Below are 16,167 nucleotides of genomic sequence, written 5' to 3'. Positions count from 1 at the left end.
TGACAGCAGCAACAGCAGCATCCAATGTCCCGCTTCTTCCGTTCAGCATCAGATAGCGAATCCGATTCCGAGACTTCTGACAATGAGTCCTTCATTTCCGATGAGGAATTGTCGTCTTCTGAGGAGGAGTCCGAGGAGGAAGTCGAACAAGAGCAACAACCAAAGAAATCGCGATTCTTGAAGGGCGCCGGCTCAGACTCAGATGAGGACTCTGACGAGGAATTCGGTCGCAAACGCCAAGTCAAATCGGCAAAGGACAAGCAGCTCGATGAAATGCAGAACTCTATCAAAGCCATTGAAAATGGTCAAAAGAACAACGATTGGGGTCTTATTTCCAATGGTACATATACATATCAGCCACACGGACGCTTGCACACGTAGACTAAAACTATAGATAGAATTCGACAAGCTTACGATGCGTGTCAACAAAATGACCACTGGTTTTGATGCTATTCCACTTCCCAAGGTGTATATCAAGGTCATCGCCGATATGGAAGAGGCATTGGCCAGCGCTGGTCAAGACAAGAAGCCCAACAAAAAGAAGGCCAGTGGTGCCGCTGCCAAGGGTTTGAACGCCATGAAGGCAAAGATCAAAAAGATTTCAAAGCAATATGAAAAGCAACTTGCCGAATACAAAAAGGTAAAAAGACACCTCTTTTTGTTATGGAAACATGTATCATTGACAATGGGATATCTAGGATCCTGAGGCATTCTTGGAGGAGAAGGAAGAGAAGCAAGCCGTCAGCGCACAAAACGAGAAGAATGAAAAGAAGAAGCTTGTTGCTGCTACTCCCAATCAAGTCGCAGAGGAGGAATTGGATGGTTTCACATCTGTTGGCAAGGGCGGCAAGGTTACCAAGGCAGCAGTTGCCATGTCATCTGGTACCATCTTTGCCAAGTTGAGTGAAGTCCTTGATAGCCGAGGCAAGCGTGTAAGTAAATCTTGTGATGAGCGGGATTGATTCATATGCAATGGTTGGTTGACATGTTACGTTTGGATATCATGTAGAACACAGATCACAAGGAACAAATTGCTATTTTGGAACAGCTTTTGGAGGCTGCCAAGTCGCCTTTCCAAGAGATCATGATCTTGTTGGCTTTGATTCCCTCGCGTTTCGATATCAACTTTAGCATGGTTGAGCATATGCAAGTGGATATTTGGAAGAAGGTTGAAAAGGAAATCAACCAAGTATTGGAGATCCTCGAGGCCCACCCTGAATATGTCATTCGCGAAGATGCTGAGGAACTTGACTATGGAGACAATGATGTTATCCCCAAGGAAGGCGAGATCGTTCACATTCGTGGTTCCATTGCCAGCTTGGTCGAACGTTTGGATGATGAATTTACAAAGTCGCTTCAAAGCATTGATCCTCACACAACCGATTACATTGACCGTTTGCGCGATGAGCCTGGTCTCTATGCTGTCTTGGTGAGAACTCAAGCCTATGCTGAGAAGAACAACATGGAGGCTATTTTGCCCCGTACCATCATTCGTCGTTTGGATCACTTGTACTTTAAGGTAAAACAAAGGGAAATGGGTAATGGTTTATTGAGTTGGATTACTTATATCATCGTAACATATATATAGCCTGGCCAAGTCATTCAATCCATTGAAAAGGCTGCCAAGTCATTGTTGCCTGATTACGTAAAGTCGGCCATTGTGGATGCACAGGAACCCGAACAGCTTATCCATCAATTGTGCACATACCTCTACAACCACGACAAGGCAGTGTTGCGTACGCGTGCTATGCTTTGCCACATTTATCACTATGCTTTGCACAAGCATTTCCACACTGCTCGTGACATGTTGCTTATGTCCCATTTGCAAGAATCCATTCATGCCGCTGATGTTTCTACTCAAATCTTGTACAACCGTACTGTGGTCCAAGTTGGCTTGTGTGCTTTCCGTGAAGGATTGATCAAGGAAGCTCATTCGTGCTTGCAAGAAATCCAAGGCACGGGTCGTGCAAAGGAACTTTTGGCACAAGGTTTCCAAGCTCAACGTTATGGTCAACAACAAGCAACGCCTGAAATTGAACAATTGGAGCGTCAACGACAACTTCCCTTCCACATGCACATCAACTTGGAATTACTCGAGTGTGTTTTCCTTACTTGCTCTATGCTTCTTGAAATTCCTGCACAAGCACAGGCTGGTCCCAACAATAAGCGTGCCATTTCTCGTCCCTTCCGTCGTTTGCTGGATTACAATGAACGTCAAGCATTCTCTGGTCCCCCCGAGAACACACGTGATCATATCATGAGTGCCGCCAAGGCTCTTGCATCAGGTGAATGGGAACGTGCTCGTGATTATATTCTTGCCATCAAGATTTGGGCATTGATGCCCGATGCTGAAGCCATCAAGACCATGCTCAAGACTAAAATCCAAGAAGAAGGCTTGCGGACATACCTCTTTACTTATGCTTCTTACTACAAGACCATCAGCCTTCGACAACTTGCTGCCATGTTTGATTTGCCTGTTGTCCGTGTCTCCGCTATTGTTTCCAAGATGATCTGGAATGAGGAACTCACCGCTTCCCTTGATCAAGTCTCCCAATCCCTTATCCTTCATTGGGTTGAACCTTCCCGTCTCCAGGTCCTTTCTCTGCAATTTGCTGATAAGGCTGCCAATCTTGTTGATCAGAATGAACGTCTCCTCACTACAGGTCGTGATAGGCAATAAGTAAAGTAAAAAAAAAGCCCACGTTTTGTCCCACCTTCTACTTTCACTCTTTATCTCTCTCTTTCTCTCTCTTTCTTCATATCGCTTGCATTTAGATAAAATTGTGTGTTTAATCATTGTTTGTGTCCAAATGAAAGTAACTAGGTATCCAATATGTAAATGTTGATTCATCCTGCTTATCAATCCAACATAATCCATCTTGTAACAAGTGCTCCTATTCCAAATATATAAGAACATGTTTGAGTTGGTATATAAAATACACTTACCAAAGCATTACTTATTCTTGTATCATTCCATCCCAACTCTGATTGTATCATGGGTGCACTCACGTAGCATGTTTTCTAGAAAAGAATGAGTCGCAAGTAGCGGCAACGGAGAGTCGACGTACCTGTGCAAGCAATAACAGAGCCGATTGATCTTTGTCCAATTCCTTGGGTACCGACCGGACCATTTTATGCGAACCAATGTGTAATACTTCGAAACCACCACTCAAGGGTTTTAGTGTGCGAATGGCTCGTACAATGTCATCCCTATAATAGCGATAGTGAGTTACAGTAGTCGAATCCATACCATGTAACTTACTCTGAAATTTCCTGCTGCTTCTTGCCTTTACTATTCGTTCGAATACGTTCCACGCGTTGTCGCAAGTCATTCATGTCCGTTAGACCCCCATCACGTGTACGCGTTGCTATGCAGCATTCAATGATTTGGATTCCCAGCTCGTAATAAAAGTCGCCCACGCCCAACAAATCGGCCCAGAAACCCTTGTTGGCTATGGATACGTAGGTACATTAGCATGGATGAAGTCGTCGTCTACTTCTATTTTCCTTACATGCCAAGGGATCGACACCAATATTATTGCACATGCGCTGAAAATGAGCACGAAACTTTGGGTCCTTGCGGATATCCTTTTTGTGCTTTCGAGCAAACTCTTCCAGGTTGGTCTTGAATACTTCCATTTGCTTCTCTAGCTGATGAAGGATGGTTGGTTGTTGTACAAATTTGATCTCTGTATACTTAGCTTACCTGTTCAAGCTCCTTGGCAGCAATACCGTCGCCAACCTGCTGGTAATCACGCTACACACATGCTGACCTTCATTAGCCATCGGGACCCATGCACACGTGTTGTTCCTACCTCAAGCTTGTTACGGTTCATGGCGAACCCCATGCCAACTTGTCGACGTCTCATTGCGGGAAAAGATAAAGGAATATGCGGGCGGCGGCTTTAGAGAGGAACCTGCCAACTTCAATTTCAAAGAGAGATGACCGATAGATCACATGACCCAGCTCCTTCCACACTAGAAGCCTTCTTTCAATAATAAATCGCTATCACCCAATACAACTAGTGTTTAAAGACAATCGTTTTTTTCCCCATTCATGGGCTCCCTGCACTACCAGCATGATGGGAGAAGATAGTAAGGTTAGCAACCACAGCTTGCAACAAACATGTAATTAGTTCTATCCGAGGTTTGTTGGGGGAAGAGTGTGGGAAGAGGATATGGTACATGAAATGAGCCCAGAAGCCTTTACAAGTTGTAAACAAGCCTACTTTGAAATAAGTGTATAAAAAGCAAGGCAACTTCGTATGAGGATGAATAACCAAGTCCATCAACCGCCTTTTTCTCTTTTCATCCCAATACAAAGAATCCATCATAATCACTCCTATGTCTCCATCTCAACCACATTCGAAAAAGGTATGTTAATCAGAATCATGATATTGGTGGCTGACACTCAAAATCTTATATTGGACACAAAAAAGTCTGGAGGAGGTAGCAAAAAGTCGACCACGACAAAGGCCGATGCCAGTCGTATCCAGTCTCATGCTGATCGTACTCAAACAAATCAAGGAATGAAGTCTCGTATGCAGTCTGCAGCTGACAAAAATGAAGGACGAAGCCAGCAGTCGTCAAAAGGAGAGCAAGCTTCCAACACCACCAGTGGTACTGGTCAATCCAATGAATAGTGTCATGTTGATTGTTTTAGCGTAATAGTAGTAGTCTTGAATAAAATATTCGAATGGATTATATGCATACATGTATTATGTTGCTCAGGCAACGGGCAAATGCAACACGTACTCAACGGTGTCCATGGCAACGACATGCATGTTGTCACTAGGCTACCAAGAATAAATACTCTTCATAACATGAAACGTTTACACGTTCAAGGATCATGATTTTTTATTGATATCAAACGAGTGATCTAACATCGGGTTGTCGGTTTGGGGGCGGGGGTGAACATCGTTGCTGCAAAATTAAGGGTAAGCTATTTCGGCTGTGGAATTCCAAATTCAAGTGACTGAACTTGCACCAAAAGGTGTAATCCATACACGGTTCACTCAACCAAACCCGCCGAAAATGGAGCAACAGATCGTCGAGGTATATAGCCAAGGTTTTGAAGCAAATCCACTACATGCACACCTGATTCATTTGTCACTCAGCTTTTGGAGTTCCTTCACCACCCAAGAACAGAGGTAATGCGCTTGTCGACATACACGCTTGGTGTTCCCGACTATGACTGACACCCAACGATCTATATAGATCCGAGCACTTGCTGTACAGCAATTGACGGCATTGACCCCCAAGACGGCTCCTACCTTTGCCTTTCTTGTCAGCAAGCGTGATACATTGGTCAACGACTTGAAGTCCCTATGTCACGAAGATACAGTATGCATTGACCATGTTTTATCTTTCTTTTTGCTGATTAATCACGTGGCAGGTTGTTGCTCATGAAGCTATCAAGAGCTTGATCAATCTTTCAGCCGATCCACGTATCCAAGAATTGCTCGACGACAAGTTCTTCATTCACCATCTTTGTTTATTGATCTTGGTAGGATGGTCATCATTCTGTTTCATAGGTGTCATGCATACCCTAACTCGGTATTCTAGATTCCCGATTCGGTATTGGCCGATGCTGCTTGTATGTTGTTATCCAACATGACAAAGTACGAGCCTACTTGTGTCCGTGTCTTGGAAGGTGAAGCCAAGCCATTGCCTGGTCTATCTGAATCGACACGTTTGCTGGATCATTTGGTTGAGGCATTCCATCGTGGTCATAAGCGAGCATACAATCCCAAGGCCGAATTCAACTTTTTGGCTAGTGTCTTTGCTAATGTTTCTGGTGTAAGTACAAATAGGCTCGATATCCATTCATTCATATCCATTGATATACCGGGATCTAGATCCGTGCTGGTCGTGTTTACTTTTTGGAGAATGCAGCTCACGACAAGCTTGCACCATTGACTAAGCTCCAAATCTTTACCGAAGATCCCAATGTCATTCGTCGTGGTGGTGTCGATGCTACCATAAAGTAAGCCCCATCCTTTCTTCGCTCCTTGTCAAAGCATGTGTTAACCATGGATTTATATAGAAATTGCTGCTTCGAGACACGACAACATGAGCGTATTTTGGATGCAGAGCAGCTTAATACTCTTCCTTTCATCTTACTGCCGCTCTGTGGTAACGAAGAATATGATATGGAGGTAAAGGATCATTCAACTCAACATGAAATCACGTGTTCTAAAGTATACAATGTCATTAGGAATTTGAGCAATTCCCTGAAGAGATTCAATTGTTGGATGATGACAAGGTAAAAAAGAAGGATAGTGATGATGGTGGCATGAATGCTAAATGGGGTGAAATGGATATAGAAACGTGAATCTGATTCAGTATTGCGCTTGTTACTTTGTGAATCCTTGTTGTTATTGACACACACTCGGTTTGGTCGAGAGTATTTGCGACAAAAGCAAGTATATCGAGTTATCCAACGATTGCATGCACAAGAAAAGGATGACAAGATCAAGGAGAAATGTGAGGCCATTGTGGATATGCTTATCCGTGAAGAGAAGGGTGCCGAAGTGAGCGAGATTAAAGAGCAAGAAGAAGAGGATGATGAAGATATGGTCATTGAAGAAATCGTTTAACGAATAAAAAAGTGGTCGTCCATGGATATTTGTTGTAAAGATATATAAACGTGTATTATATTGACATCTTAGTGGGCGTCCTTACGGCTGTTAATGTATTCTACGGCCTGTCTAGCAGACTTGATCTCATCGGCTTCCTTGTCGGGAATCTCAACAGTGAATTCTTCCTCAATAGCCATGACAACTTCAACGGTATCCAAGCTATCCAAGCCGAGGTCATTGACAAAGTGGGCATCGAGCGAGATCTGCAATGGGAACAAAGTCAATCTTGCTGTCGCTGTATGTACCTATTTTCTAAATGTCCCCCCCTTACCTTGTTCTGATCAACCTTGTCAAAGCCCTTCAAGACATCCATAATGCGTTCTTCAACGGAGACACCAGCACCAGCAGCATAGAAGCGGGTCATGGTAGGGGCGGCACGCACGGCAGCAACACGCGAGGCAGCGTTGAAGAGAGCAGTCGGGCGGAACATTTTAGTATAAAGAGTTGGGAGGAGGAACTGGAAGAGGTCTATTTTTTTGGCCACCCTGTCATGTGTTGGCGTCAGTCAGTCACAAAAAATACAAGCTTTCGGTGCTTTCGTGTAGCTGTATCTCCACATTACCACACAATAAATGATCACGTGATTCACTGGTATTGAAACCACACATTGCTCATCCATGATGGACACGGTACCACCTCTTCTTGGCAACCTGTGTTTTCCGTTTCTTCTTCTTTCTGTGAGATTGTTTCAAAGCTGAGCTATTTAAAGACATTCACGCTGATAACGTTTCATGCATGGAAACCCGCTGTTGATGGCTTGTTGTTGCTGGAAACTCTTGTATTGTTACCACCACCCATGTTTCTATGCCAACGGTTGCCATCCATAATTATGTATTGAGGTCATCATTCCTAAAGAACGGGACATTATGCGTCTCCAAGGACAACCGTTTCCTAGATACTACAATGCAAGCATGTGATTGCTGGGTTGTTCTTTGTCGACTCCCTTTTTCCAAAGCGAAAATTTGCAAATGGTTCCAGACATGCCCCTGTTGCTATTGCGCATGAAACCCCCGGTTCATGTTTCCCCGACCTAACAAATATAAATGGGTGAGCATTGTAGTATCCATTATTACTATCATCGCTTGTTCTCTCAACGCATCATAATGAAGTTTGCACTCTATACGACTTTGGGCTTGGTTGCTGCAGCTGTGACACAAGCAGCAAATAACTTTTATGGCTTGAATTATGGTGTAAACGAAGGTAGCTGTCCCAATGTGGATAAGCTCAAGCAAGACTTTGGTGCCATTCAAAAATACACCAACCGTGTGAGAACATTTGCATTGCATGTCTGCAACCAAGGTATGAAGCTCGTCATATGATGATATGCATATAGCCTAATGATTTGTTTATTATAAACATTAGCCGATATGGCTGTCGAAGCGACCCAAGCCCTTGGAATGAACCTTTATTTGGGCATGTGGATTGATCGACAGGACACGTTTGATCTTGAAATCCAGGCATTAAAACAGCTTGTAAACAACAGAGATCTTAGCAATGTGGATGCGGTCATTGTGGGATCAGAAGTACTCTACCGTGGTGATGCAGATATCGACACGTATGCCAATTGGATCAAACAAGTCAAGGATGTCGTGGGTCCCAAGGGTATCAAGGTGACTTTTGCCGATGTATACTACAAGATCTTCCCCCAAATTTTCAACGAGGTCGACTTTGTCATGATGTAGGTGACTCCTCCGGATCATGCATTTGTATGCATAGGCTTATATTTTCTTTATCTAGGAATGCATTCCCCTACTGGGAGGGCGTTGATATCAATAATGCAGCCGACACCTTGATGGATCATTATCACCAAGTGAAGCAAACCGTTGGCAACAAGGATGTCAAAATTTCCGAGACCGGATGGCCCTCCGGTGGTGATAACTTTGGAGCATCGGTCCCATCGATCGAAAACGAAAACAAGTAAGATCACTGCTACTGTTGTTGGCGTGTCATCATTGCTTACGATTATTGTTTGTAGGTATATGCAAGATGTTCTCTGCAAGGCCAAGCAAAATAGTATTGATGTTCTCTACTTTTCTGCAAAGGATGAGCCTTATCGCAGTGGTGTGGAGGGAACATTTGGAGTCCTCGACAGCAATAATCAACTAAAGAAAGGGCTTACTCCTCAACCCAACTGCTAGCTATCCGTTGGAGCATCGGGAACAACAACATCATCATCATCATCATCACAACAATCAACAAAATCAACAACGCAAGCGATAGAAACAACTCAATCGACTCAAGAACCAATTCAATCGGCTCACTCAACTCAAAAAGTAACTCCATCAACCCAAGCTGTTCAAGCATCTCAAGCAACACAACAACCAATAGAGGCAATAGCAACACGCACCATATATCGTAGTAGTAGACAAGATTTCTATTCTAGTTTTATAGTGCTTGTTTCCATGAGTGTACCACTTTTATTTCTGTGACAATATGTAATAGATTGCTGGGTTGTATAGTTGAAGCGTGTGGTCATGGATCGAGGCATGAAAATGATAGGCAATCACGTGCTTCATGGCATATGCGGAGTTGGACCAATGATTTGTACAAACGCGGGAAGCCTTTGTGGAGCGTCTTCTTTTAAGCTCAAGGTCGTATACAGCAGGTGAGTGGTTTCACATTGGAAGGATCTATGCATGGTTTACTGACTCCAAGCTGGATGTGGGTTGAATAGACGAGCGATGCAGCCAGTGAAAGTGAAATGAGTCAAAAGTGGTTTACGTTTGCCAACCTGTGTCTCGCTGCGACGCTTCTCCGAGTTGTACTCTTGTTGTATGGTGAATGGCAGGACGCCAATCTGACAGTCAAATACACCGACATTGACTATGTTGTCTTTACCGATGCGGCGCGACATGTTACTCAAGGAGACTCACCTTATGCTCGTGCGACGTATCGATACACACCACTCCTTGCGATATTGCTTACACCCAACATTTTCCTGTTCTATTCATTTGGCAAGTGTCTGTTTGCATTGGCAGACTTGTTAGTGGGATATCTTATTCATCAAATATTGATATTGCGTGGCATGTCATCCAAGCGAGCCTTGTGGTTAGACGCCTTATGGTTATTGAATCCAATGGTTGCCAACATTTCAACACGTGGAAACGCTGAATCATTACTTGGTTGCATGGTGCTTGGGACATTGTATCTTTTCATGACTCGTCGCTTCTATCCTGCATGTGCCATCTTTGGTCTCGCTGTTCATTTCAAGATCTATCCTGTCATTTACGCTGTGCCTCTACTCTTTTTACTCGACAATCGCTATGGTGATCCAGTTGAATTTCCTCGCATGATTTGGTCCTACCAGCAGTATCGTCTTTATATCCTACAACGCTATTTCTATCATGATGGGGAATTGACAAATGATACGGATTACGCAGACGGTTATCAACCACATCTTCCAGTATCACCTACAAGGCCAGCTGCTCCTTCGACTATTCCAAAAGAACGATCCACGTGGCCAGAACGTCTCACATCTTGCTCTCGTGCTACTTTACGTCAATGCATACTCTTCCTTACACCTTCACGTATCATGTTTGGTGCCGTGAGCGCACTCGTCTTTTTTGGATTGACTTGGTGCATGTATCAACTGTAAGTAGTGCGTTCATTCAATATTTTCCCGCCTATGGTATTCACTTTGGGATGGTAGATACGGTGACGAGTTTTTGCAACACACCTACTTTTATCACGTCACTCGCAAAGATCATCGACACAACTTTTCGCTTTGGTTTTATGAAATGTACCTGGCATTTGACGCTCCTGTGGCAGGCAAGGTGATCGGCTTATTGGCATTTCTACCGCAAATGGCTTTGGTCGCGATAACAGGCATTGCATTCGCCAAGGATATCTTTTTCGCTTGTTTCATTCAAACTTTCCTCTTTGTCACCTTTAATAAGGTCTGCACATCTCAAGTAAGTAAATAGGTATGTGTTACACGTGATAGGATGAGCTAAATTTTCTTCTAGTATTTCATGTGGTACATTTGTCTCCTTCCGTTGATCTTGCCATCCACCGGTCTTCGTTTCAAATGGAAAGGTTTGATGCTTGTCATCGCCTGGGCAGCAAGTCAGGTATGTAAAGAGGAGGATCATGATCCGTTTCGGTATTGAAGGATTTTGCGATTAGGGCGTATGGCTTCATTTTGGATACAAGCTTGAATTTCTTGGTCAAAACACCTTTTCTTCACTTTGGGCTGCAAGCATTCTCTTTTTCATTGCCAATTGTTGGATCGCCGTAGAACTCATTCTTCACCATCGATTTGAATATCTGTACAGTACTTCTGGGCGTATTCGTTGGGTTTGGGGAATGGGTGATCCAGGTTCCAATAGACAAGTTATCAGATAAACTATATTGTACCTAGTAATACAATCCTTGTGCTATATCATTGTGATTAGTAACGTTTGTTGTTATCACCATGTGTAAATCTAAACCTCCTCCTCACCAAAGTAGGATGATTGTCTCCTATAAAAGCTTCTATTTCTCCTTTCAAAAGTCACACGCTAAAGGAGCAACAATGTCAAGTACATATAATTGTTGAACCTTTTTCTTCTCTTCCACAACGATCGTCAACATGAGTGTATCTTTATGGCATTCAAAGCATCCCTTTCAACGACTCGAAGACGAAAACGACAACGAAAATCAACTGCTTGGTGGAGGAGAACCAAGTCGTCCAAAAGGAGTGTCGGCTGCCCCACGTCTGGATCTGAACTTGGATCAAGCATCATGTCATGCAGCCGACAAACATATCACTGGATCCTTGTATATTGACACAACAGGTGTACCATCAGCGGTTAAGGTGCTGCATTTACGCGTGCAAGTCGTTGGCACTGCACGTATCCATGGCGACGACCCTACACAGCCTTTGAGCTATGGTCTATTTGACTACAAAAATGACATCAAGCTGTTATCCAAGGGTATACGCATAGTCAATAAACGAGCCGGCTATAGCAATGCAAATGCATCAGGTAGCAACTTGTCGAACGAGGATATCATTATTATGCAACCTTGCCAATCATCAAGCGATACTCATGGTGGTATACATCATCAACACCAAAAAATGGATCCATTTTCCTCTACAATCTCATCAATGGATCAGTCATCGGATGCTGGTGGTGCTGCTACCAATGAAAGCAAATCTCAGCAGTCTCGTGCAATTGACAACTTTATTATCGATCTCGCGCTCGACAAATACCCTTTAAAGCACAGCAGTGGCTCCCTGCTCGAGCAGCAGCAAGCTGAACTATTAGTTGAAGACAAGGTTTATAGTTTGCCGATCGATACATTGCAACGTGTGCGGTTTGCGCTTCCTATTCAACGTAAGCGCCCTCTCCCAGGAACGTTTGATAATCCTCATTATCCAATCAGTTATACGGTTGCTGCCGTGATGATCTACTGCACACAAGATAACAACAGCGACAAGCGATATCTTTCCCACACCATGACACCCGTTATTTTTGAACCATCACCTATCACACCGCCGTTTGACGGGCAAAAAGGCGACATCTTGAGGTGCTCCTCCAATGATTGTCATTATATTAGTCAACGAAAAATCGAGAGAATTTTACTCGGCATGCTTCATAAGCATCAATACAGGTATCGACAAGGACGACGATGGATACTTGTCCGGTTCCTAAGTGCTCTGAAAAGGTCATCTACTATCTTTAGCACGCCTTACGTAGCCTGTTCTTTGGAGCTTGAAAATGATCAAATGGTATTTCAACGTGGTCAACCCATTCCATTACGCGTACATCTAGAAAGCCATGGCTTTGCTCTCGAAGAAATTGTCATACGTGTCAAGATACGACGTACCATCCTGTTGACGTGTAATGTGGGTGAACAAGGCGAGAGTGATGTTGTGAGCAACATCGATTTGGCGTTTCCATTGAATGCTGGTGGTAATAACATCATCAGTGGTGGTGATGCATCATCTGCTGACTCTTCAGGACAAGATTCAGCTTATCTTGAATCCAACCCGGATGACGATGCATGCAACAACAGGAGTAAGCAACCATCATCATTCGGCCATAACGCAACCGACACCAAGGCTGTGTTTGACCTATCAAATGTACTCTTTATCGGTGAAGATTGGGCATATACGGTCATACCGGAAATGACAAGGCGCATTTTTGAATTGCAGTATGATCTCGAAACCAAAATTTATATCAGAGGATCCAAATTGGATGATTCAACAACGCCTCGCGAGAAAGCTCATACCACGAAATATTATGTTGCAACGGAAGATAGCCATCGGATACCCAGCATGAATGACAAGTCATTGTACCAGCACACACTACGACCTACATCATTACCTCTCATTGTCACTGGATGCCATAATCGTACCCATTAATGACCTCCTACCGTATATATAAAGTAATAAATATCACTCCTCCAATCCTGCATGAATCTTTTTATAATACAATGCATCAAGTATCCACAATGATGAAGTCCAACTCATGGAGAATGGAGATCTCCCACACTATGGACGCTTACGAATGGTTAACCAACGCAACTTTGTGTTCGTTAAAGTAACCCTTTAATCCAACAGCATCATTCACAAGAGATGGATTGTACAAAGAATTGCTTCAATGTGGAAGATACAACGATATGGGAGGCTTCTATCTTTTGGGCGTGCATTTTGCAAAGGTGATGAATGGACGTGGGATGGCACTTGATGCGTGGTGGTGAATTCAGCACAAAATATAGGGTTGGATGATGAAGGTTATACATGATTGACAGGCTGCACCAAGGATGCTGATCGTATATGCCATGGAATAGTGCGTAAAGTAGATCATTGGATACATCGTACGTTCAGGATGATACTACCATGCATCATGGTCAAGTTGTCAACGGATACTTGAAGAACAAAGGCTCTTTTTCCATGAGTTGGTTACATCCAGACCCTTCCATCCCATATACAATATCAAAGCAATAATCAGATCCATATCCATAGAAACTCGTTCGTATTGAAAGCAAGGTGCTACACGTAAATAAAGCTGCTTCTATACAATGGCTATCTGCTGTTCACGTAACAAAAGGTTGTAAGGCAAGTTGCTGCAAGCAAAGAACGCTGCTTGAGACAATGGAGAGAAGACCTTGCTAATAGCAACTGTTGGAATGAACGCTGTTACGCTTGATGGGGGTAGAGGAATGTGCAAGAGCGTGTTGTAGCAGGGTGACAAGAAGACTGTGTGCATGCCATGGACTTGCCATTCAGTCAAAGACAAACGGATCAAGGCAGTTGTAGCATTGACATGATGAGCTGAAGCGGGACAATCGTTCGCAGGTGGTAATTGTGCTTGAATGCGCCAACTGTTGAGATTGGGAAGAAGAGGCAAGTGGAAGAACTGGAAATCAAAATGGGTTGATCTGTTGTTGAATGATACTTCTTTGTTTGACCGTATCTCAGTCAAAACCTCTCGGATCAAGAAAGTTGAATGATGGTCATGCTGGGCTGGAGCAGGACAATCGTTCACATGCATTGGATTGGGCAACAAAGGTGGATTCAATGTATAATACTTTATGGATTATCTAGGAATAGGCATGTATTGCCTGCTAACAGCCACTTCCACCCAATCCCAACTTTTATCTAATCCATTACGATGGAACGACGCTCCTGCTCCATAGATTTATTTCCATGGTTCAAGTAGCTTGATCCGAGTTGATTTGGTTGAGCTACGATCAAAGAGAGATTACATCCATCCATACATCAGCATACATTCGAATGTCTCAGCTGATTAATCCTTGTTTGGCCGTAGCTCGGTCAAATCAGCTCGGATCAAGCTACTTTAATCATGGAAATGAATGTCTGCAGCAGGAGCATCGTTCCCATCACGTATATTTTGCAACAATGCTGATTGGATAAAGGTAGCTGTTAGCTGCCAATGTATGTCCTGAAAATGAGGTATGCGTACCTGTCATGCATTGTCCCTGAAGTCCGGACTTTTTAGCTTGGTTACACGAAGAAGTCCTCCTGCATCTTTGGCTCTATCATGCCCAGCTACTGGACATTAAACAAAGACCACCTTTCATATACCATCACGCTTATAACATAGTAAAAACATAAAGACAGTCGTACCTCAAGATTTCACAATCAAACGTAGGGTTTTTATTAGAGCAATGGGCTCGGCTTGGCCAACAGCACCTTGGGTGTAACTTTCACGATCAAGCTTGCCAATCCCAGATTTCGCAATGTCGCCACCAGCCAAACTGGATCTTGGGTCGACCTCTTCGACGACGACGACCAAAAAATATTTTTTGGGCTGTTTGCGACATTGAACGTGAAACTTTCACACAAGGTGCTGTTGGCCAAGCCGAGCCCATTGCTCTAATAAAAACCACACGTTTCATTGTAAAGTTTGGAGATACAGGCACCTTTATGTTTGTAAGCGTGATGCTATATGAGAAGTGGTCTTTGTTCATTGTGAAGTGGCTGGACCCTGGCGGAGCAAAAGATGTAGAGGGTCGTGTTGTGTAACACAGCTACGTTTACATGAATGAAAGGGTCAATGTATAATTACTTTATGGATCATCTAGAAACAGGCATGTATTGCTAGCTAACGGCCACTTTATCCAATCATCATTATTGCGAGATCCACTGCATGGCAACGATGCCCCTGCTCCAGACATTCATTTCCATGATTAAAGTAGGTTGATCCGAGCTGATTTGACTGAGCTACGGTCAAAGAGAGATTACATCACTCTGGACATCAAGCACGCTCGATGTAGCTCAACCGATGTAATCTTGTGTGAGCGTAACTCAACCAAATCAACTCGGATCAACCTACTTTAATCATGGAAATGAATGTCTGCAGCAGGAGCATCGTCCACCTACAATAGAATGCACAAAAGTTGGGAATGCACAAAAGTGGCTATAACTGCCAATGTATGACATAAAAGTGAGGGTTGTGTATCTTTCATGCATTGTCCCTGAAGTCCTGACTTTTTAGCTGAGTTACCCAAATAGGTCCTTCTGCATCTTTGGCTCTCCAGGGTCCAGCTACTTGACAATGAACAAAGACCACTTCTCATATAGCATCACGCTTACAAACATAAAGGTGCCTGTATCTCCAAACTTTACAATGAAACGTGTGGTTTTTATTAGAGCAATGGGCTCGGCTTGGCCAACAGCACCTTGTGTGAAAGTTTCATGATCAAGCTTGCCAATCCCAGATTTCGCAATGACGCTACCAGCCAAACTGGATCGGGGGGTTCGACCTCTTCGACGACGACGACCAAAAAAAACTTTTTGGGCTAGTTGCGGCATTGAACGCGAAACTTTCACACAAGGTGCTGTTGGCCAAGCCGAGCCCATTGCTCTATTCAAAACCACACGTTTCATTGTAAAGTTTGGAGATACAGGCACCTTTATGTTTGTAAGCGTGATGCTATATGAGAAGTGGTCTTTGTTCATTGTCAAGTAGCTGGACCCTGATAGAGCAAAAGGTTTATATGGCGTGTTTGTGTGGCAAAGGAGACTTGAGGGGACAATGATATTGGTCGAGAGTGCATGATGGTGTTGTGGTTGTAG

The 16,167-nt window shown here is 43.5% G+C and overlaps 8 protein-coding genes across 8 annotated transcripts; 6 read left to right on the top strand and 2 right to left on the bottom strand.

Annotated features, from left to right (window-relative positions):
- Window positions 1–24: 24 nt before the first annotated feature.
- On the top strand, window positions 25–2,680 carry O0I10_008604 (uncharacterized protein; the record flags this gene model as incomplete). Its single annotated transcript, XM_058488607.1, has 5 exons — window positions 25–340; window positions 399–640; window positions 699–932; window positions 1,010–1,519; window positions 1,589–2,680. The coding sequence occupies 5 exons, from the start codon at window positions 25–27 to the stop codon at window positions 2,678–2,680; spliced, it is 2,394 nt and encodes a 797-aa protein (XP_058340632.1).
- Window positions 2,681–2,789: 109 nt separating this feature from the next.
- Window positions 2,790–3,869, bottom strand: O0I10_008603 (uncharacterized protein; the record flags this gene model as incomplete). Its single annotated transcript, XM_058488606.1, has 7 exons — window positions 2,790–2,894; window positions 2,947–3,021; window positions 3,069–3,210; window positions 3,263–3,452; window positions 3,513–3,651; window positions 3,707–3,757; window positions 3,816–3,869. 7 exons carry the CDS (start codon window positions 3,867–3,869, stop codon window positions 2,790–2,792), a joined length of 756 nt encoding a protein of 251 aa, XP_058340631.1.
- A 475-nt stretch (window positions 3,870–4,344) lies between these two features.
- O0I10_008602 (uncharacterized protein) lies at window positions 4,345–4,643 on the top strand (the record flags this gene model as incomplete). Its single annotated transcript, XM_058488605.1, has 2 exons — window positions 4,345–4,374; window positions 4,440–4,643. The coding sequence occupies 2 exons, from the start codon at window positions 4,345–4,347 to the stop codon at window positions 4,641–4,643; spliced, it is 234 nt and encodes a 77-aa protein (XP_058340630.1).
- Window positions 4,644–5,034: 391 nt separating this feature from the next.
- On the top strand, window positions 5,035–6,599 carry O0I10_008601 (uncharacterized protein; the record flags this gene model as incomplete). The annotated part of the gene is made up of 9 exons (XM_058488604.1): window positions 5,035–5,055; window positions 5,118–5,150; window positions 5,218–5,343; window positions 5,396–5,506; window positions 5,566–5,799; window positions 5,859–5,986; window positions 6,047–6,158; window positions 6,218–6,265; window positions 6,327–6,599. 9 exons carry the CDS (start codon window positions 5,035–5,037, stop codon window positions 6,597–6,599), a joined length of 1,086 nt encoding a protein of 361 aa, XP_058340629.1.
- A 68-nt stretch (window positions 6,600–6,667) lies between these two features.
- Window positions 6,668–7,071, bottom strand: O0I10_008600 (acyl carrier protein; the record flags this gene model as incomplete). Its single annotated transcript, XM_058488603.1, has 2 exons — window positions 6,668–6,844; window positions 6,913–7,071. The coding sequence occupies 2 exons, from the start codon at window positions 7,069–7,071 to the stop codon at window positions 6,668–6,670; spliced, it is 336 nt and encodes a 111-aa protein (XP_058340628.1).
- Window positions 7,072–7,744: 673 nt separating this feature from the next.
- O0I10_008599 (uncharacterized protein) lies at window positions 7,745–8,779 on the top strand (the record flags this gene model as incomplete). The annotated part of the gene is made up of 4 exons (XM_058488602.1): window positions 7,745–7,940; window positions 8,004–8,319; window positions 8,379–8,558; window positions 8,617–8,779. The coding sequence occupies 4 exons, from the start codon at window positions 7,745–7,747 to the stop codon at window positions 8,777–8,779; spliced, it is 855 nt and encodes a 284-aa protein (XP_058340627.1).
- Window positions 8,780–9,342: 563 nt separating this feature from the next.
- O0I10_008598 (uncharacterized protein) lies at window positions 9,343–10,985 on the top strand (the record flags this gene model as incomplete). Its single annotated transcript, XM_058488601.1, has 4 exons — window positions 9,343–10,232; window positions 10,291–10,552; window positions 10,607–10,711; window positions 10,767–10,985. 4 exons carry the CDS (start codon window positions 9,343–9,345, stop codon window positions 10,983–10,985), a joined length of 1,476 nt encoding a protein of 491 aa, XP_058340626.1.
- Window positions 10,986–11,211: 226 nt separating this feature from the next.
- Window positions 11,212–12,987, top strand: O0I10_008597 (uncharacterized protein; the record flags this gene model as incomplete). The annotated part of the gene is made up of 1 exon (XM_058488600.1): window positions 11,212–12,987. The coding sequence occupies one exon, from the start codon at window positions 11,212–11,214 to the stop codon at window positions 12,985–12,987; it is 1,776 nt and encodes a 591-aa protein (XP_058340625.1).
- Between the last annotated feature and the right edge of the window lie 3,180 nt (window positions 12,988–16,167).

The sequence above is a fragment of the Lichtheimia ornata genome (genome assembly GCF_029851405.1).
Source record: "Lichtheimia ornata isolate CBS 291.66 chromosome Unknown scaffold00046, whole genome shotgun sequence".
In the NCBI taxonomy this organism is placed as follows: Eukaryota; Fungi; Mucoromycota; class Mucoromycetes; order Mucorales; family Lichtheimiaceae; genus Lichtheimia; species Lichtheimia ornata.
Note: the sequence above shows the minus strand (reverse complement) of the source record. Positions and strands in the feature narration are given on the sequence as shown.